The sequence below is a fragment of the Sorex araneus genome, chromosome 1 (genome assembly GCF_027595985.1).
Source record: "Sorex araneus isolate mSorAra2 chromosome 1, mSorAra2.pri, whole genome shotgun sequence".
Classification (NCBI taxonomy): domain Eukaryota; kingdom Metazoa; phylum Chordata; class Mammalia; order Eulipotyphla; family Soricidae; genus Sorex; species Sorex araneus.
In genome coordinates this window covers 439417895-439440918 of record NC_073302.1, presented here as the reverse complement: position 1 = coordinate 439440918, position 23024 = coordinate 439417895, and the positions used below count along the sequence as shown (strand labels likewise).

Below are 23024 nucleotides of genomic sequence, written 5' to 3'. Positions count from 1 at the left end.
TTTTGAAAGCTGTCTCCATTTACCTGGTGATTGAGAGTGGTGTCAGGGTCACTTACATAGGATATGCCGAAGAGGCTGAACTCCATCATGCCTGCAACGAGAGCACAACTGTGTCAGATAACAAGGCGGCACCTGCCTCCTCCTGCTCTAGTAGATCATTTTTGTGGGTTTTGTTTGTTTGTTTTCGGACTTAGGGTGAGGAAGGTTGTGTGAAGGTTGATGCCAGCAGAGCTCAGGGGACCATGCAGTGCCAGATGTGGACCAGGTGTTTCAGCCCACTGAGCTTCATTCTCAGCCTTTCCTCAGGTTTTCATCAGGGACCCTCTCTCCATGCCTCCCTGTCACCGTCCCCCCGCCACACCCCAGCCAGCAGAGACCCTGGGAACAAGCCCACACACCAATGATAGATTTCTTCAGCTGGTCCCAGCCAGAAGTGTTGTCTCCCAGCCAGTGTCCTGCCCAGCGACCGGAAGACGGGTACGTGGAGCGGGTGACGACAATGCCTCGCTCTCCAGTCACCTCCTGCACACCCCTGGTTGGAGAGAAGGAAGGAGATGACTGTGGACCAGAGCAGAGCAGAAGAGGCCACAGAAGTTTTCTTCCCAGAGCTCCTAGGCCTACAGTATGGTGACTAAGTGCCACCGTGTTACCAGAGAGAATGCAGAAATGGAAGTCATGATAAGATCCCAGCTGACTGAGTCCAGATGATGGAAGCAATGATAATGGACATGCTTTTACAGGGCTGGAGTGATAGCGCAGTGGGTAGGGCGTTTGCCTTGCATGCAGCCAACCCAGGTTCAATTCCTCCATCCCTCTCTGAGAGCCCAGCAAGCTACCGAGAGTATCCGGCCCAAGCAGCAGAGACTGGCAAGCTACCCTTGGTGTGTTCGATATTTCAAAAACACTAACAACAAGTCTCACAATGGAGATGTTACTGGTGACAGCTCGAGCAAACCCATGAACAACAGGATGACAGTGCTACAGTGCTATATGCTTTTACAAAGTAACTTACATACATTATTCCGCTAAAAGAAAGATAACCACCTTGGAATAAATGCACTGGTCAAATTAGAGAAGTTTCTATTGCTATTTATTTACTCAACACCTAGTGTTATATAGTCAGAATGACTATAAGACTTTCTTTGGGATAAGTCTTGTCATTTGTTCTAATAAATAAGCAAAACACAACAGTAGTAACTGAGAAAACCATCAGTTGGCTCCCCAATAAGAATGATTTAAATGTGTGTGTTGGAGAGACGACAGGGTGGGGGAGAGGTCACCTCAGGAATAAAGGAGAGAGTGAGAGATCTATGCAGTCCTCTGCATCCTTTTTCTGTGAGAGCTCATTAGTTTGCATCAAATGCACTGTATAACCACTGCTGGTAAACCTCTGTCCTGCCTCTGAGTTTCTCACCAGAAGGACAATGCCTTGTTTAGGTCACACTCTGAGGTGTCTAGCTTCATGCTAGCAAGTGTTTGTATAATAAATGTGAACTGTGACCCTGTTGTTAAAGTCCTATTAGCCCTTGTAAGGGGATTGAAAAGGAAAGTCAGTAGTGTCACCAGACATGGGCAATCCCTGCAGGTTGTACTACAGAAGAAGGGAGATGACAACTCACTCGTATGTCGGTCTGGTCTGGGACCACCCGTACAGGTTATGCACATTGTAGTGTTGCACTTTGGTGCCATCTGCCAGGATCTGCTCACTCTCCATGCACAGGGTCTTGCTGCTCAGACCTCTGTCCCTGGATTCCAGATCTGAGACGAGAGATGCAGTGATGGCAAACCTACCCAGATGCTGTTCACCCCCAGCTTCTCTTCAAGGCATTGGCCTCCTTGCCACTGTAGGGGTCCCTCTCCTCCCCAGGGGGAATGAGGGCACACTCATCTCTGAGCTGCAATGACACCCGCAGAGGGTTTCAATATCAGTCCTCCGGGGAAGGGTGCGCCACAAGGAAGGACACCCAGTGATCAAACCTTGGTGACTAACAGGCTCCAATCTACACTTCTCAATGTACATTATTACATATCAATTGAATATATATTACATGTAAATTACAAAAGTACAAGATTCTATAAACATATTAAGCCTCCCAATTTAGGTAAGCTCAAGCATTCTACTGCGGGTCATACAATTATTCAAAAATTGTGTTCTATAAGCGAGGTATGACAATAAGTGTGAGTCCAATGTCCATGTTGTCATGATAGATAAGGAAACAATTAAATTCCCTATTTGGTGACCCAAAAAATAATCACAGAGGAATTGACATGTCTGGATTATATCTTGCTTTCTGAACAAATTTGAGGAATTCATTCAGTGGGGCCAGTAATTTTCATGCACCTATGTGATTGAAGTGCTTGAAGTCTAATTGTCTATGGCATCCTCCTACCACCACTAAAAACACCAGTGTGAATGTGTGCTAGTGGCCAGGAAAAGCTGCTGACTGCTGGACTTTTGCATGGGGCACTCCTGCTAGCCATTACTCTGCAGGCAGAGAATGCAAAGGATGCTTACGTGGCATATAGGGAGGTCTGTTCAGAGAGGAGTCTTTGCAGCCTTCAACTGCCCCATTCACAAAGCTCGACGGTTCATTCATATCCTGGAAATGTCAAACAGGTTTATTTTACTTTTGAAAATAATATTTATGCTATCAATTCAGAGGCAAGGAAGTGGTGAATAAAATAATTCACTGTATCATAAAACCCTGAATATGAACCCAAGGAAATGCACACAGTTCAAGTGAAAATGAACTGTAATATCTAGAGAGAGGGATTTTTTTAAAGTTCTTGTTTGAAGATGTGAGAACAAACTCCATTGCAAGAAATTCCTGGGAATCACATTGGGATTTACTATCAAGTGGACCAATTGCATCTGATACATACCATATCTTCCTTCATGAGCACTACTAGTAGATTAAAGGTTAGCCACACAAAAATAAACATGCCATCTATGTGTGCACAGACAAAAAACACACTTACAATCCATAAGCCATCATACTTCAGGCTGTTTTGGGGATGCCGCGTATTGGTGTGCAATTCTTTCAACTCATTCTTCCACCAGTTTATAGCTGAGGTTCGGAAAAAGTCTGGGAAAGCTGCATGAGCTCGGTACAGCTGTCATGTAATAACAAAATAATTCATTTGTAATTAAATTATTAATAACTAAATAAAAATTTAATATAAGGATTATATGTAATTTATTTATTCTAAACAAGTATATTGGGCAGCAATGGGCATTAACTGAGACCTTAATTGAGACAAATTGGTGAACTTTGGATTAACAAAAGAAAACAAAGCCTAATAGAGCAAAGCCTAAATAATATTCTGCGGTTATCTCTATTACAATGAGGATGAAGGAAAAAAGCACATTTTAAATGGTTTCTTAGCATTTGGAAAGCAGCCATTAGACGTCCCTTCCCTTTCTATTAATGTAAGAAGCAGAAACTAACACTGTGAATTCACTGTCCTTTGTATTAAATGTTCAACCCTCGACTCTCCCCTGCAGTGTCCTCCGCGTTCCTATGACATGTGGATGGCCTGGAGAGACACAGTCTGGGAAAGAGAGACGGCTGCTGCACGGCTCACAGTCTGGAAAGCCAGAACCTGATGACCCTCCCCTCCTGGCTCCGTACCACTGAGAAAGAAGACTGACATGTAATAGACTAGACTATTTAACTAATGGGGCTGGAGCGATAGCGCAATGGGTAGGGTGTTTGTTTGCCTTACACATGGCCGACCCGAGTTCGATTCCTCTCCCATCTGGAGAGCCCAGCAAGCTACGGAAAGTATCTTGTCTGCATGGCAGAGCCTGGCTAGCTACCCGTGGCGTATTCAATATGCCAAAAACAGTAACAAGTCTCACGATGAAGATGTTACTGGTGCCCGCTTGAGCAAATCGAGGAGCAACAGGAAGACAGTGTCAGTGGCAGTGATTTAACTAATATCAAACTGTGTTTTCTGTGGCTCAGAATAAATTGAAAACTTAATTGTGAATCTAGTAACTGAGAGAAACTAAGAAAGAAGTTTTAGCCCTTCTTACCAATCGTCCCTAAATAATGAATGAATTCTTCATGTCCTCACTTTAACTTGGAAGTGATCCTTAATCAATACAAAAAGAGCAAGGACCTTATGCCTTACTCCACTGGTTGTGCTTGACCAGTGTGCCTGGTGTCTACTACTAAACCTTGGATTTGAAATCCTCTCCCTATTACTTGAAACCATAAGCAACTCATTTCTGCTCTGAGTCATTAGATTGAGAGTAATAGTACCCACCTCCCAATTAGAAATAAAAAAGATGATGTAAAATAATTGTTACACAGGGCAGGCTCCCCGAATTAGTCCCTCACTATACCTACACTCAAGGCAAAAAAAATTCAGCAACCTAAATAAGATTGAATCTTGATGACAACCATGACTTTCCCATACCCACCAAGGGCCCCTTACCTTCACTTGAGTTTCCCAGTCTAGAGAACTGTTTATAACAACACCAGGTAAATCAGGCCAGACCTATGGAAAGAAAAATGTTCAGAAGCAAAGCACTAGGTAATTTCTCTCACTCTGGTATCTCCTAAGAAACTGTACGACGTGGTTCTAGGGGTGATACATTTTAGTTTTCAAGTAAGATTGATTTGAGGGAAAATAGACACCATGATGTACACAGTTCTTAAAAATTCCTTAACCAGAGGTCATGAATTTTGTATTTAAGTGGATCGGCATGAAAAGTTTCATGATGAGTGAAATGAGTCAGAAAGAGAGAGACAGACATAGAAAGATTGCACTCATCTATGGTATATAGAATAACAGAGTGGGAGACTATCACCCGGGAATTGTAGAAATAAGTACCAGGAGGTTGACTCCATGGCTTGGAGGCTGGCCTCACATTCTGGGGAAAGGGCAACTCAGAGAAGGGATCACCAACTATAATGTAGTCAAAGGCCATGTGGGGGAAGGGAGTTGCGGGCTGAATGAGGGCTAGAGACTGAGCACAGTGGCCACTCAACACCTTTATTGCAAACCACAACAGCTAATTAGAGAGAGAGAACAGAAGGGAATTCCCTGCCACAGTGGCATGGTGGGGTGGGGGGAGATGGGATTGGGGAGGGTGGGAGGGATGCTGGGTTTACTGGTGGTGGAGAATGGGCACTGGTGAAGGGATGGGTTCCCGAACTTTGTTTGAGGGAAGCATAAGCACAAAAGTGTATAAATCTGTAAATGTGCCCTCACGGTGATTCACGAATTAAAAATAAATTAATTAATTTTAAAAAATTCCTTAACCATGCTGATAGGCACTGCTTAACTCAGAACTGTAATCGGAAAAGCCAAGAAACCACCTGCTCACACTAGTACCAAGCCCCCAGCAAAGGCTCAGAATCAACACTGATTTTACCTTTCCCCAGACAATGCTTCCATCACTTGGATCCTTGATGAAAACATCATTCTTGACTCCCAGCTCGTATGCAGGATAGGGCTGAGTCTCATTGCCAGAAATGGCTGGATCCTGAAATGAATTCACACAGGTCAGGTTGGAACAGCCAAAGCCAGAGACTTTCTCAAAAAATGACTCAAAAGAGAAGGCATGGCCTCCCCTTGGACTCCTGTGAATCTGCAGAAATACACACACACATATATTATTTTTTATTATAGTAGTGCTAGCTTTCACTCCATTTGATTTTGGAGTGCAGTTTTGCACCACGTAAGTGTGTTGCCCTCACCCCCACAGCCAATGTATCACTGTTCCTTCTTCTCAGTCCATAAGACCTAGGAATATCTGTTCAAGAGAAACAGAAGATGAAGCATTCTCCACCAATCCCCATGGACTTTCCCAAAGAGACTCCTCACATTCCCCTGGGGACTGACCAGAATGAGGATGATTCGCATCCCCTGGTTCTTCATGTCTTTGATCAGTTGTGGAAAGCCCTGAAACTTGGGGCTGAGGGTGAAGTCCAGCTGTCGCTCCATGTAGTCAATGTCAGAGTATTGCACATCCTGGTGATGGGAGATGCACAAGAAACTGAGACTGCTGGCTTAGACATCCCCCTTCCAGGTCAAACCCCCTCCCACACACACACCAAGTGATAATAAGTGTCAAGTGACTTCTTTTTTATTCTTTAAAACTCCAGTTTTGTTGTTTGTTAACTAGTAGTTTGAGAAATTCACCTAATTTTCCAGTATGTTGCCATAAAATGGGGCAAGATTAAATGAACATGGTCAAAAAATAGAGGTGATAAGAACTCTGCTAGGGATATAAGAAAACAAATGATAAAGTGCCTTGTAAAGACCAATGGTTAGAAATATCAGTTTTCTTATGATCAAAACCTGTTCTTGGATCCACAAGTGAAGAACAGAGTGTGTTTCCATAGGTGGTTTCTCTAAAAAATATCCCTACATTAGACTCTGGATCAGCTCAGAGTTCAGGGAACAGTGGCTGCAGTTCTCACAAAGATTTAACCTATAACCACTGTGATGGACTGGATTTTGCCCTGGTTTTGCTTGTGTATTAAACAATAGTATTGTTGGGAAAAGCTTTTGTTCATATGGCACCAAGACTGTTCATAACTAAATGTTTTTTGAAGCAATTTAAGAAATTGGAGGCATGATATAGTATAAAAGAACCCTTGGCTGTTGAAAATGGTCACTCTGGACAGAAACTCAGTGTAGAAGTAGGTAAAGGGATATACATGATAGCTTTTCAGTATCTGTATTGTAAACATAATGGCCAAAAGTAGAGAGAGAGAGAGAGAGAGAGAGAGAGAGAGTGTTTGCCAAAGAGGCTGGGGTGGGTGGGGTAGGAGGAAAACTGAGACCATGGGTGGTGGGAAATGTACACTGAAGGGGACAGGTGTTGGAACATTATATGACTGAAATCCAATCATGGACAACTTTATAGCTGTGTATTTTACTGTGATTCAATTAAAAGAATATTTTTTTAAAAACCCTTGTTTGACTGTAATGGTCTCTCCCTTGGTGAATCACATGACTCTAGATGGGGACAGTGATCTCCCAGAATTGCTGGGTTGGGGTGAGTTCTGCATGGTATTCTGTGAGAAAGATCTTTGCAAGTTGATTGAACACCTCCCTCCCAAATCAAACAAATGAACCCAGTACTGGCTTTTAGGATGTTTCAGAGCTATCACACCACAGATTATGAACGTACATAGGGGATTTGGGCAGCCACCATTCTTTGATACAAATCGGCAATCTCAGCATCATTCTGGTATCCATAACGGCACAGCTGGAATCCTAAAGACCAGTAAGGAACCATCACTGGCCGACCAACTAGCTAGAAAATTAAATAGAACATATTAGTCATTAAATGAGAAGGTCTGTATTAAAGAAAACAAAAGAGGGGACTTTTTGAAGTACTCCAAGTCTGACAGTCAACAAATTCAATTCCAGAGAGAAAGAAGTGTGCAAAGCTCTTTTCTCATCTGGGAGAAAGCATCCTACTAGGCTTGATCACCATCTGTACAATTTAGGAGAAATCTGGTTTGATTCAGAAGCATCCTAACGTATTAGCCAATAACAGAATCTAAATGCCAAATGGCCTGGGTTACCAGACAGGCTCCAATCCTGTTGGCTATGTGACTCAGAAAAATTGAACTATCCTTTGTATATTTCAATTTCTTCTTCTGAGTTACAGATAATAATACTCTTTGCTTCATACTGTTTTGGAGAATGATTAAAATAAGTGAAAAAATGTTCTTATGTTCAGCAAATATCTCAGTGATATTCTATAGGTTTCATATGCAAGTTACTGCTGCTGCCAAAACAGCTGTCATGGTCACTATGACCAACGGAGTCACCAATCAAATCTTTCTGTCACTCCCACTTCCAACAGCACTAACACCATCACCATAACTACACCGTGGCCAAAATCATAACCAATACTTCCACCACCACGTGTCAGTCACCACACCCATCATCATCATCATCATCATCATCACCATTATCCCTCATTATCACTTCTACCACCACAATCACCACCACTATTTTTGTGGCCCCCCCCCACCCACTGTCATTTATGTCACTCTTAGAGGCTTTGAGATGATAAGAACTGAATGTTTATCTAGATTTTACTTATTGTTGCTTTGTTGCTTGATCTATAAACCTGTATCCCAGAAGCATTCACAATTCCAGTTCCTATTTGAGAGCTGGACTAATGAATATGTCTGTGGGCGCTCATAACATATTATCTAAACACATGGTAATCAATGAAATTCATTCTTACCTCCGTGTATTGCTGAGTGACGAGTTCTGGAGTGGGCCCCAAGACCACATAAAAGTCCAGAATTCCCCCTATGGTGCGATATGTTAAGGCAGGCATGGGCTGGAATGTCACATCTGAAATTATAGGAAAGTACCAATCAGGCTAGAAAGTTTCAAGGTGTGGGATTCCCCTCGAATTCATACTATAATCTTCCTTGTCCTGTTTCCCTAGTAGCTAATACTGAGAGGAAGAATTTTATTTATACCTACACAGAGTTGAAAAGTCAAAGTCACATGGTCCTTCCTGGATTTCCCCTGTTGATGTTTCTTATTGAATACGTCGATAAATAAGCTCATTTTATATCATTATTGTAACTTAGAGTAACAAGTCTTAGAAAACTTTCCTCTTACATAACCATCACGCATTGTCAAAATCAAGAAGCTGACATTCATAGAATACAACTGACTCAGCTATAGAACTTCTTTAGATTTCACCAATTTTCAAGTGTATGTTTTTCCCACACCACTTCCTGATCTTCCACCCTTTTATCAATGTACCATACAAATCCTTCATCTCATAAGTCCCTCAGAATAAGCACTCTAACCCATAGCTTCACCAGTTCTTCAAAATACACCAACATCTCTCACTGGCTGTCCTTTAGACTTTAGGAGTTCCCTTAGTTTTGCTGTCCCTACTTTTGTAATTTCAGCCAAGTAAAACTTGGGCTGATTCTTGTTTCACTGAATAGAAATAAATAGAAAGTTTATCCAGAAAGAAAAATAATAATAATAACTGCCCAGAAGATAATAATATTGACTTCAGGGAGCATCTAGAACAAATAAACTCTAAAATTCCTCAAAGGTGTTTCACAAAAAAACATTCTCTTACCCATGGCATTCTCTTACCCATGGTATTCTCTTACCCATGGTATTCTCTTACCCATGGCATTGCTGTTCAGCAGGAGCACCCCGTGGGCACTGCCATCCTCCTCCATGGCCATGTAGTAGGGTTGGACACCATAAGAATTCTTCAGGTACTAAGAGAGTCACGTGAGATAGTTGGTTAAAAGGGACTGTGGCAGAGAGAGAAACAACAAAAATCACAAGCGTAGTTATATCTAGACTTATGTGAAATAAAACAAGTGACAAGCAAAGGACTCTAAAAATGTCCCACATGTCTCAAAGCAGAGTGTGACCTTCCGAGTGCAGTGTCGGAAGCCAGAGCATGATGGGAATCCCATGTGGGTGAAGAGAAGCCGAGTCGCCAGATGCCACCTGCTCTGCTCTTACCCCAGGGGGTTCGTCTCGGGAAAACATGCCCCAGGTGCGCCAGTTCAGGTCTCTTCGGAAAGACGTGTGCTCGTTCTCCCCAAAGCCATAGAGGTAGGTGGAGGGGAGGCGCGTGGAGATGCGAATGAACATGTCATTGAAAGTGAAGCCCAGGACCCGCGAGTCCCATCTGCAACACACACCGCAAAGGGGCATGTTTAGGAGAAAGTCATTCTACTGATTCTAAGTAGTTAACTTTCCAAGGACACTCAGACTTTTGATTCTCTCCCCTACTCAGAATACAGGGAGGGAAAGTCTATTTGATAAAAATAATCATTGTTGTCCTGGGACCAACCTGGATTTGATCCCTGATATCCCATATGTCCCCTGAGGACATGTAGGAGTTATATCTGAGCATAGAGCAAAGACTGACCCCTGAATATCACCAGGTGTAGCCCTGAAACCCCCAATAATAATTATAAATAATAATAATAGTAATTGTTCTGGCCAAAAAAAAAACCAGGAAGTAATCTTTGCTCTATTTTCCTTGATTTCTCATTCTTTTCAGTTCTCCTTTCAGAATATCAAGTTTTTATCACTCATCTTTGATTGCCATCACTCCTTTCCAACTCTAAGGACTGCTCTTGCTCCCCTAGGAAGATATTCTTAAAGAGACTTCTCGAGGGTTGGACAGACAGTATAAGCATTAAGGTGCTTACCGTGCACATAACCAACCCTAGTTCAATTCCCAGCACCACATATGCAGACCCAGGTGTGGCTGGGAGTGATCCTGGCACCCAGAACCATGTCTAAGGGAGTCCTGAGCACCTCTGAGAGTGAAAATAGTCAAAAATTAAATCACGCACATCTCCTAATTATGACTCCCTGGTTTATAATTCTTAGTGATTTCTTCATCGGTCACCTGAAAATCACCCAATTCCAAGCTCCACCTCACGTCACATATTTTCCTATTCACAATTTAGCTCAACAGATTGGACTTCTGTCCCTCTTTTCATTCTGGCTTTGCTCCTGTCTGTGGTTCTATGAACTTACTAATACATTTATCTAAAGCTTACCAACTCTTCTCCCAGATCCGCCTTATCCTTATTTATCTAAGTCATATGTCATCACTATTATTAACATTAATTTGATTATGGTTTAGGTATGAAGTCTACAATAGTGTTAATATTTATCAAACCTCACCATCATCAAAGTACCCAAGACCCGCCACCAATATTCATACATTAATTTCTGTCTACCTCTTCCTTCCCCCACCACCCCTTCCCCGATTTCAACTAAATAATCTCAGTCCTGTAATCTGAGGCCAAGGCTTTGTCATTGTTAGATACTGTCTTTTATTTGGGTTTGCTCCATATGCCAAAGATGAGAGAGATCAGCTGGTACTGCCTTTCCTCTCTGATTTATTTGACTTATTTGACCTAACATGATATACTCTAGATTCATCCCTTCATCTGTCACTGGATATTTAAGTTGTTTTAAATCCTAGCTATTACATTAGGTGCAGCAATGACACTGGATCACAAACAAAAATTTATTCAGAGGATTGAATATTCTTAGTAATTCATAAAACAAATGAGGGAAAAATATAAGCTGAACTCTCCAAGATATGAAGTCATTTTTAGACAGACTCCATTAGCAAAAATAACAAAAAATGGGTGATACATCAAATTACTGGGTATCAAGCACTCCAATTCTCAAAAAACAAAATAAGGCTCATCAAAAAAAGAGATCCATCAAAATACTGGAAATGGAGATAAACAAATTCTTTTCCCCAGAAAGGACATACGGCCAACCATGCCACCAGACATAATTAATTAAACTGTGTTTATTGTAATATGCTGGTGTAATACAAATCATAATTTGAATGAGATACCATTTAACACTATGGAAAATGGTATACATCAAAAAGAATAGAAACAATCAATATTGGCTGGGACGCAGTGAAAAAGGAATCTTCATTCACTATTGGTGGGATTGCCTCTATGGAAAATAGTATGGAGACTTCTCAAAAAATACATATCAGTATATACATTACATATATAGAACTTTCATGTGACCCAGTGATTAATTTCTTGGCATCTGCCTCCAGAACAGAAAATCATTCATTTGGACAGGTCCATTTTAATGGCACTCCTTAAGGAGGCTTACTTTAAGCATAGCATCAAAAGCATAGCATTGAGGATCACCAGGTTAGTTTTCCCACCTATTCGCTGTCATTATCTAAACCTCATTGTGTGTATTTTGAACTTATCTTTGTTATTTGCTAATTACATTTTCTTTGGTCATGAGAAGAGAGACCTCATTTTCTACAACCACCTTCTATAACATTTCTTAAATGAATCCCCAGGTTTCTGCTATTGCCTTGGTAACTATTCTGAGTGGATGGAACATTTCTTCTAAGAATTGACATAAAAGAATGGATGATGTGATGTTTTGACTCAGAATATGACATGCAGTGACATAAAGATGGAAAGACAATTGATCAACACCAGTTCCAAAACCAGACATGGAGATACTTGCATGATGGTGTCTGTGCTCTTCCGAATAATTAGAATCCCAAATGGATCTTCTGTAATTTTGACTTCATAGAGTCTACCTGCAGGGGTGCTGGATGGAGTTTTGGGTAAGTTGAGAGGAACTGGGACTTCATAGCGTTTGTTGTTGGGATCATAAATCTAGAATAGAAAAAAATAGATTGTAGGTGAGAACAGTACTTTTGAAACCTTTACCCTTCATGGAATTTTGATATTTTGATAAACTCTGAAGGCTATATTACCTTATCTTCTTTATGCTCATTTGGATTTTATTGACATGTCAAAGAATAATGTTATAATTCTGACATTATTCAAATATGATTCAAATCTATTGCATTTATTTTAAAGGAATATATTGATATGAAAATACAATCATTTTGACATTGGTGCTCTCTTAAGAAAATCAATCTGTTATTTGGCGCTTATGTATATATGATTATTTTTTCAGTACATCATATTTAAGTATATGTGTATATACAAATACCTGAAAATTTCAAAACTGAAAAAACGAATACCCTCCCAAAACATTAACTCTACTTTGATTAGAAAAATTACTGCCCTTGCTAAATTGATTCATTAAGTATCCATTTTATTTCTGCTTGCCATACTACTAAACAGAAGAAGTAGTTGGCTTTGAGAAGAGAATAATCACCAAAATAAAATGAGAAGGACCAGCAGAGTAGGACTCTATAAATTGAGAAAAGAAAATGTCACCTGCTATTTCTAGGTAGCAGAGATAGTTTAGAGTGGAAAATATAGGTCGAGTATGAAAATCTCTGCAACCATTAACCACATAAAGAAAAAAAAAAGACCATGTAGAAAAACACATGCAAAGACACAGAGAATTAAAATAGAGCAAAAGAGGCAAATAATGTGGAGAGAGCTACTAGTTAGTCAGGATAAACAGTGATGAATCGCACAGCAAGGAACTTAGGCAAATTTATTTATTTCTTAATTTCAAGACCAGTTCAAGCCTCCCCTGCGTTGTAGCGCTGTGATGATCACCTTTATGGTGAATTGAAAAGAGCATCGTCCTCGATGAGATGTTGTGAAAGAAACCAGTACAGTTTGGTATGAGATTATGAAGACCTTTCAGGCACGCTACACTGGCTTCATTAATTCAATTATTCACACTCTCAATATACATCTGAGTGCTAACAATTCTGTGCCAGAGATCAGAAACGTAAAGATGAAAGGACAAATACCTGACTCTTAAAAATAATTTTGCAGAAAAATAGACATAAAGGTAGCCTATCAGTATTGTATTTCATTCCTAGAAATCAAAAGATCACTACATTGTTCTGGCTCTTTTCACACATCCCCCAAATTCAGTGTCATAAGTCCAAGCCTTTTCAATGATCCCAGACCAATGAAAGATACCACCTTGTTACCACCTTGTGTAGGGGCACAAACTAGGGACCCTGTGTTTTTCCAGTCCTTTCCTCTCTTAGCTGACCAACTGATGATCAATAACCAGATACCAGCATCTACTTCCTACCTCTCCCAAAGTTGAGCACAGTTCTGTATCTCTTTCCCTGTACCAGGTCTGACTCAGCTGGATCCCTACATGAATCATCTAACTCATCACCTCCTAATATGACTCTCCTTTGCATTATTGTCCTGATCATTTTCTTTTTGCATTAGTACTTGCCAGATGAGAATAGATCTGCCTATTGTTTGATTGCTCTCAGATAGTGATATGGAGTCAGGATAGCTTAGAAGAGCACATTTCTTTCAGTTACTATGACTAGCAAAGCTTTGTGGCACTGAGGAAACTGTCACTAATACTTGACATATATACTGCAAACACTTACCTTAAACTGCAGCATCTCGTTCTTGTGGTAGGTGACATTCAGACTGAGCTCTTTTACAGGTGTTGAGGGGAAAGCTCTGGCACGAGCCTGGGGCTTTAGGGAAAGGGAAGCTGTAACCCCATTTGGAACATTCTGAATATTGTGGACAGAGTACAGACTGTCTTTAAAATAGCAGTAAGGGACTCCCTCAGCGTTGGTTTCCTGGAAAGTAAAGTCAAAGTTAGTTCCACAACAGTCTGAGGACGATCAGATAAAGAGGGGTTAGGGAAGGCATTTTAAAGGAAAGAAAACCAGACATTTCTCAATCCTTCAATTCTATCACTGATGCATATCCCTAGTCTGAATCTCCTTGAATCATATACACTCCTCGGGAGTGACATCATTTGAATTCTTAGTCATCATGTAAAATATGTGTAAAAACAGAAACATTCCCTCCACATTCCCTCCCTGCTCCTATTGATCCTTCACATTCAAAAGAAAAATTTAGGTTCCTTTCAGAATTCCTTTCTTTTCAAGGATTTTCAGGACCGACATGGAAGCTGGAGCTACACTCCCCAAATTACAAAGTACAAAGGGTCTGAATGTCTGATAACACAATGGTTACCTCCCAGACACAACCACGTGCAATGCATTTCTCCTGGGTGGCACCATCCTGGTCAGGATAACAGTCTATTTTATCTTCATTCATTGTACGCATTTCCCACTCCAAGGTATATGCTTCTCCCAGGGTAAGTTTAAGATTTGTGATGTAAGCGATCTGTATGAATAGAGAAAGAGCAAGGGAACATGCTCAGGAATGCAAGAGCTGACAGGTCAGATAGGTCCTTCGAATTTAGATACCTCAGACCTTTTACCTTTTTACATACTTTAACCTTTTTACATCTTCAGACTAGCACACCTGTTCGACCTACTGGTCTATTGACTGGCAGTTAAAACTATGGCAGCAAACTAATGGTTTTCAACCCCAACTTCACACCAATACCGGTTCATGGGCCAGTGGTCGAGACAACTACCTTAAACCCTTCAAAGTCTGATCACAAATTCAATCCAAACTGATCATTTTCCAAAAGTGAATCCTGCCTATTGTACTTGTATACTTACAGATTAACACAAAGCTATTTTCAGTCCTTAGTGTCCTTAGATGGGTCTGGTCTACTTTCTTGGTCTGAGTATTGTATCTGTCTAAATGCCCTTTCTGGAAAAACCATGCCTGCTTGTAGAATACACTGATAGTTGCCTACCCCATGTAAAAGTTTCCTCTTACTCACTTTTTTTCTGTTTGGAAAACAAAATTTCCAGGTGAGAACTAATTACTGAGTTCATAGCTGTGCATGTTTGCACTAGCTGGCCAATCTATACTCTCTTGCTTTGAGGGTCTGTTCCTTATTTTATTTATTTACTCGCTATATACACTTTTATACTGCTGTAACCAATCCCATTATAGCAGTTACTTCAAATCACAGAGGAAAAACATCCTCAATCCTGACAATGTCGAACCCTGAACTAGTGCCAGCACCACTTCCAAAATGGAGGCAAAATATGCAGTTTCTCTAATTCATTCTAACCCAGTCATGCTTCTTTTCCAAATTTTCTGTCTGTCATAAAGAAGAATTAAAGCATTCCTTAGTCCTTCAGGAATCCATGCAACTTGTCAAAAAGAACATTGTAAGCTATGAAAATCCTAATAGGCTATCCCAATAAATGGACTTTTACCTGTCGTTTATTGTCATAGGTGACATCGGGAGATGTTTGAATTGGAGCACCATTCTGTTTCACTATTACGTTCATAACAGATGGGATCCCGAGTATTGTAATGTTTTGAAATTCTAAATTATTAGGATCTTTGTAGGTTGAAGGTGAAGTCTTCATATCCAAGCGGTTCTATAAAACAAGCAGAAGTATTTGCCAATAATACACAGGTTGTCAAACAATACATTTTAGGATAACATTGGTTTGTGCTTTCTCCTCTGCCACAAGCGGCTTAGGTTTACTGAGTAACATGAATCACAGTGCTCCCAAGGCACTCCCATTCCTCTGTGTTTGTCTGTAATCTCTTTCTTTGTGCTCTGCATCCCCAACCAGTCAATCGCCTTTATCCCCAAATCAGACTTTGTTGACTTGTAATGTCAGATCCTAATAGACAAATCTCACACCCAGATTTCATAAAAATATGCTACTTGTGGACCAGAAAGATAACTCAAAGGACTGGAGCAGATGATTTGTATGCAGGAGCTCAGGGTTAGTTCGTCAACACCAATAGCCTGGTTCCCAAACATACATGGTACCAGGAATATCACCCAAGTGTCACTAACTTGGGGCCAAAAACAACAACACCAAATACAACAAACAATACACACACACACACACACACACACACACGAGTACTCACTTGGGTGACAGAAAACTCATAGAAGATATGTTTGTCTTGGGTCAAAGTATCTGAAAGTGAGAGAAAAGTGAGTCAGACTGCTGTCTAGTTGTCGTAATAGGACAGATTTCACCCTGGTTCTCCTCGAAGCTACCTCTGACGAATGATGAGACTATAGTCTCCAAGGCCAAGCCTCCCTTTTCCCATTTCCTTCAACTCCAAGTTCTTTCATTGCATACCTCTTACGCAAACCTATTCCCTGTGCTTGTTATAGCAACATTAGTATGAAAAATGGCTAATGTGTCCCACAGCTAGATCGAGGCACCTTCACAAAGTGTTTTCTTAAGGTCTCACTAACAGGAGCGTGTCTTTCATATTGTTCACAATAGTTCACAAGTAGTTGGGAAAGAAACATCCACTTCAAATGGCAGGAACAGTAAAGCCTCTCTCTCAGAAGTTCTTTGACAATACAAAGAAAGCCTTGAATTACTTTGCTCAGCAATACAAAAGTTCTAAAAGGTAGAAATTTATTTTCTTTCACCTTTGGTTCATCTACCACCACCTCTAAACATTGCACCTCAAACTAAACTTCTCGAGAATAGTTAATGGTTCTGTGCCTAGTGAGATTTCTTCCACAGTGGAGTGGTGAGGTAGCTCAAAGATGCAGACTTGGGTGTAGCAACATGGTAGTAATAACACTCACCTATAGATTCTCCATCATCCCAGAAGAGTTCACCTTTCGCTTCTTTTTTCTCATCCAGGGCAATGATAAGACCAAGAGGGTTCTTCCGGCTGTGGAAAAAAATACATGTATGAGACAGGCTTAGGATTCAAAGAATCTTTTTTCCACAGATTTCAACTCGGGAACATTAGCCACAGCAGAAAGTTCTGTTTCTTCATATATGTCAAGATCAAAAGGAGCCTCTTCCAGTAGAATAAGAATCTGCAGTCAGAGGAGATAAGAATACCCTGAAAGACCAGCAAGGAGCTGGAATCACTGCAACAGAGACAATTAAAGCTGTGGGTGCAGCTATTCTTTAGAATACAGATGACTAGAAGATAAAGAAATCATAGACAAAAATTGGTTCAACTGGATAACCAGTGGTGACATACAAAAGAGCCCAGGGATGTAGCTCAGTGATAAAGCACTCGCCTTGCATATGTGAGGCATTGGGTTTAATCCTCAGTTTCACACACACACACACACACACACACACACATTTATTGCAGTTGGGGAACTTACAGACTTTCCCTCATTAAAATTGTTTTGACTCCAAAGCCAGTAAAATTGATTAAAAAACATTTTATGAAATGACAACTTTCCTAATTTGATTATCGGTTTCTCTTAACAGAAAGTGAAACAATATGGTATCCATTTTTAGTTTAGAAATCACAAAATAATATTTCAAAAGCACCTAAAATTGAAAAAAATAACTATAGAGAAAGGCCATTTCAGCCAGTGGTTTTCAAAGTCTAGTCTGCTGGTCTGTAGATACCTAACCCCTAATTTCCTTCTGCTGAATGCACCAGTGACCCCACATTCACTATTGCGGTCTTTTAGGGTTCAACTCTCCACTCTGACAACTAGATTACTTGCTTTAATGCAACACATGTTGGTTGAGTATCTTTCACTTGCTAAGAAGTCTAAAAGACCCAAAGAGAAATTGGTCACAGCTCCATAGAGGACCTAGAATATTATAAGAGAAATTCAACAATTTTAGTCAATGAAGCAGAAAGCAAGGAGTAACGCAGAAGGTAAAGAATGTATAAGAACGCAGAATGATGGGGTGCCCCGGAGGGGTGTAGGTGAGACCCTCCCCACCCCAAGGGACCAGCACTGGCAGCTGAAAGCTTCCAGAACTCAACTGCTACCATGCTCATGGCCACTCTCCACATGTTCAGGCCGAGCCTCACCCACAAGTGAATCTATTCCTGGACAATTTATACCACATACCCTACGCATACCTGAAGAGTATCGCAACATATCTGATGGGGTTCTAAGTAGGAGGCAACCAATTTTAGAGGGAAATATTTTGTTTACATATATATGTATATGTATGTACATACATATATTCATATATGCATAAACACAAGGTTCAACCTTTAATAACATGTTAGTAATCTCTTATAGAAGGGCTGAATGACCCCTTGGTGAAACATTTTTGTAGTATTATCAGCAGTTTTTCATAACAAACAATACAAAATATATTATTTCAGTTTTGCTTTGGGGCAGGGCTTGGGGTTTAGGATGGAAACATCTGAAATATGGTAGCGATGGTAGCGGGAAGGTGTAATGGTGGTGAGATTGGTGTTTGAATATTAAATGTAATCAAATAGTGTGAACTACTTTATAAACTAAAAAATATTTTTTAAAAGAACCCAGAATGACATTTCTATGGGCCCAAAGACCTAGATTATCAAGAAAGATCCACACGCTCAATAGTGCCTGATCCCAGATTACCTACAACACAAGATCCCTGTTCTGGCTTCTGACCAAGGAGAGTAGAAACTATCTATCTCTACAGGAAGGGACCCATGTTTAGATCAACAAATTTGAAAACAAATAGTTGTTAATCAGCATACAAGGAAACTGTCCAACACGTAGGTTTCTGTTCCCCTAAAAACTTGAGGTAGTAGAACTTTCAGAGTATAAAATAATGATGATTGAGCTACTTAATATTACAGATATAAGAAAACTCAGCTACGGAGCAAGAGAGTCCAGAAAAAAAAAAATGCTCAGAAAATTGTCGGTGGCAGCACTCCCTCTGCTGGAAGGGTTGGAGAAGATCTCTGCAGGTGGAATTGGAGTTAGGTGTGAAGGAAAACAGTGAGTATAGCAAGGTATAGCCAGGGATGGTCCAATGACAAACAAACTAAAAATTGAACAATAAATGTAGTAAAATAAATGGGTAGCTTTAAGAAGAGAGATATTTTTGGTGAGACGCATCCATAGACTATATTATGAAGAAGTAGTGGTTGGGTTGTTTGTTTTTGTTTGTTTGTTTTTAGTGGGGTCTCGTAAATAGTGTTTGGGGACTCTTAGAGTCACTCTTGATAATTTTCAGCCAACCAGACTGGTGAGTCAATGCAAGAACCAAGAATATGGTGTTTCTGGGGCCCTGCAGGATCACAGATCACCAGGACATGCTCAGCAGTAATCAGGGGAAGACATGTGGAATCAGAATGTGAATAGCCCTGAGTGCCCTTCAAATAAACAGCCCTTGAACTTCGAGTAGGAGAAAAACAAACTGAGGTTTTTCATTTTGAATAAATGCTTTTGATGTCTAAATGCAGAACAACCTAAAGGTGGATAATAGGAAAAGGTAACCAACCGGTCTTAAACACAAATGTGTTTTCCATAAATACCATTAAAACAAAATCTACATTTTGTAAAATCAAAAAGAAAAGGAAGCTCAAATACAGGCTCGTAGTCTCCAATCAACATGCTGTCCGTTAAAAACACTCAGATTCTTTAAGAGACAGATACAGAGTGAGCCTTAGTAGAAAGGGGGTCTGTGATTTGAGTCTTAAATCAGGGCAATGAGAGAACTGGAACATGCGGGGACAGAAAGTTCACAAGTAACTTTTAAGTCCATTTCATACCACAAAATTACTCAGTGTGAGAAAATGAGAAATTAAAGCAATAGGAATGGGAAGATGAGCCTCCTCCCTACTGCTGTTACCCTGCCCCCCGCCACACACACAGACACACACCAATAACCTAGAAATGAAAGTAAATGAATCAAAAGCACAGCCTGATTGATGGATCATTGGACTGAGGCAGACAGGGTGATACACAGACCTCATTTGCTGAAATTGAGAGGTTTTAGGGCTAAAGTTCCATCAGTTCTGAAAAAAACACTGAAGTTTGACCATTTGGCAGTCAGTGTGTTTTGAAGAAAAATGCAATAGATTTAGGAGGGGCAGAGATTAATGTTTTTCGTTCCCAATCATCTGAACAAAAACTCTAAATCACAGCTTTCTTAGATGATGACAGCAGGCATGAGTCATCCAGGGCACCCCAGAGTGGGGCTGGTGAGTCCAGCACCTTCCAAAAAAAAAGTCCCAATAGCCGAAAACCTCCACACTGCACAGTTGCCGCCATGCTCATGGCTGAACTTCACTATTGGGAATAAAACTCATCTAGAAATTGATTTGTTGAAAATCTCAATTATGCAGGTTTTGTGGCTGAAATCTCTAGGGTCTCACAGAGTTGGGGGTGGCTACCTCTCCACATCTCCCTGTTCTTCTGGAAGCCTCAGCAGTCATGCCCATGAACTGCCTCTGGTACCAAATAAACTCATTAACCGGCAATGATCCAGAGACTCATAAATAAATCTGGAAAGTTGCAGAGATGCTTCCGGATCCCATGATCAGGCTGAGTCATCCATGGCACCCAAAGTCACCATCCACTTAAAAATTTCACTTGAGATGTATCATCTCATTCAAATTTTTTGAATTCCTGGAGCATACAGCCTCATTTGCAGCCATGCAACATCTCAAACTCTGCATTACTGATAAACCAGGAAAAGCACACCACATTGGATAGCATGTAAAATAGATGACAACCAGTCACAATTAACAAAATATTAACATACAGATTTTATCCTGTAAACTTAGGACTTAATGACTGACTCCATGGTGCAGATACAGCAATCTTCACACACTTTGTTTTAAGGAAACGTGTTTTGATCACTTATTGAGAATTCTTTGTAAAAATCAATGTAAAATAAAATATTCAGGGCCTGTGATAGGTGCAGGCTTGAGGGGTGGTTGGGAACATTGGAAACAACGGTGGTGGGAAGGTGCAATGGTAGGGGATATTGGTGTTGAAATATTGAATGTTACAAACAATTTTGAACCATTTATTAATAAATAAATTTAAAAAATTTAAAAATAAGAATATGCCACAGGGATGGGAGAAAGAGAGAGAGAGAGAGAGAGAGAGAGAGAGAGAGAGAGAGAAGTCCCTGTCATTGAGGCAGGCGAGGCTGGGGTGGTGTAGGCTGGAAGAAAATTGGGCACTGATGGTGGGAAATGTACACTGGTGAAAGGGCAAAAGGATGGATATTGGAATATTGTATGACTGAGCCCCAATCATAAACAACTTTGTAGCTGTTTATCACATAGTGGTGCAATAAAAAACAAGGGGCAGAGTTTGATGACACACACCCCACCCAAACACACACACACCCTAGTGATCTTCCTCTCCACCACCCACACCATGCTTCAGCTTCTTCCATTTGGACAACACGTGAAAACAGTTTGCTCAGCTTAGTCAGCATTTCTGTTCAGTGGAAATTCCCCGCTGGGCAGTACCTGGCCACTGTGGTTGTCGCTGGCTGCTGGGTGGGGAAGATGTAGCCTCCTCGGAGGTGAAGTCCGATTTTGTCTTTAGGAAGCATCATGGTCTTTGTTTCCTTCCTCCAGTTCAGTTGGGCCCCCTGAGGCAGGCAGACAAAGCCAAGACCTGAGTCCCATCACAGACTCACCTCTAGCTCATGGGCTCAGTTATCCACACTTCTCTCCTCTCCCCACCCAACCCAATGTCTTGTTTTATCAATCATGCATGAGAAAAAGAAAATTCAGAGTAATCTGTTTTACATTAGCTGAGAGAACATTTTGATCAGAATCAGGCTGTCACTGTATCATTGTCATCCCATTGCTCATCGATTTGCTCGAGTGGGCACCTGTAACGTCTCCATCATGAGACTCCATTGTGAGACTTGTTGTTACTGTTTTTGGCATATTAAATACGCCACGGGTAGCTTGCCAGGCTCTGTCGTGCTAGATAAATATTATAGGAATTGGTCATTACTATAACAAGGTATCTGACTACCAATCAAGGTCAAATTGTCCATCGGTCCCCACAATAATTGTCCATATACTGAAGTCGACCTTGTTGCTGAAATAAAGTGTATGGAAGTATTTTTTCAGATATTATCAGATTGTTACAAAGCAACGTAGACTTGCTTCTTTAATTTAGCCTCAGATTTGCAGCAAACACTAGAGGAACACTGCTCAGTCACACAAATGGACGTGCTTATGCACACCTTGTCTTACACCTGCAACTTGGCCTCAGGGAGTTTGAGAAAAAGTCAAAGATACTCACGGTCTCATAATCATACCAGACAGCATCCGGTATATATGCCTCCACTTTGTCTGCACCCTGGAATCAAAACAAGATATTGTTCTTCATTTCTAATATTTACTAAGGAATGTTTTTTAAACCAATTCACATTTAACTGAGTATATAAATGGTCTTTGTGTTTGCTATCAAATAGCACCTACCCTCCGCCTATTTTCTGATAGGAATAGTAGCAATAACTTGGCAAACATTCCTCCACCCCAAAAGGCAAAAGGCATGTTTATCATCTTCATCTTCATCATTATCATCATTAAATGGAGCATATTATGGTTAAAAAAAAGACCCTCAGCTTTGGGGGCCAGAGAGATATTACAGTGGGTAGGGCACTTGCCTTATATGTGGACAGCCCAGGTTCAATCTCCAGTATTCCATATGTACCCCGGAGCACAACCAGGAGTAAATCCTGAGTGCAGAGTCAGGAGTAACCCCTGATCATCACCAGGAATGGCCCTCCAGTTTTTTTAATTCCAGCTTTTATCAGTGGATTCCTAACAGTCCCCAGAGATGAGTGCCATTATTCTGTCCTCTTCAAGGTTGAGGCACGTGGCCTCTCTCTGACCAGCACGAAGCAGCAGAGACAACAGTCTTCCTGGTCTCTGTCCTACCTTGTCTCTTGACACAGAGCAAGTCTTCTAGGATGCTCTGGAGACAGAGAACACTGCACC

At 40.8% G+C, this 23024-nt stretch overlaps 1 protein-coding gene across 1 annotated transcript in view; it reads right to left on the bottom strand.

Annotated features, from left to right (window-relative positions):
* MGAM (maltase-glucoamylase) overlaps positions 1–23024 on the bottom strand; it is a 120881-nt gene that overhangs the window by 48109 nt on the left and 49748 nt on the right. The window contains 20 exon segments of the mRNA XM_055129602.1: positions 57–91; positions 399–532; positions 1620–1758; positions 2516–2600; positions 2980–3114; positions 4444–4506; positions 5387–5497; positions 5857–5985; positions 7154–7279; positions 8228–8340; positions 9146–9242; positions 9496–9664; positions 12016–12170; positions 13844–14044; positions 14448–14600; positions 15557–15724; positions 16233–16282; positions 16915–17003; positions 21531–21655; positions 22324–22380. Of these exon segments, the coding sequence (XP_054985577.1) occupies positions 57–91; positions 399–532; positions 1620–1758; positions 2516–2600; positions 2980–3114; positions 4444–4506; positions 5387–5497; positions 5857–5985; positions 7154–7279; positions 8228–8340; positions 9146–9242; positions 9496–9664; positions 12016–12170; positions 13844–14044; positions 14448–14600; positions 15557–15724; positions 16233–16282; positions 16915–17003; positions 21531–21655; positions 22324–22380 (2334 nt within the window).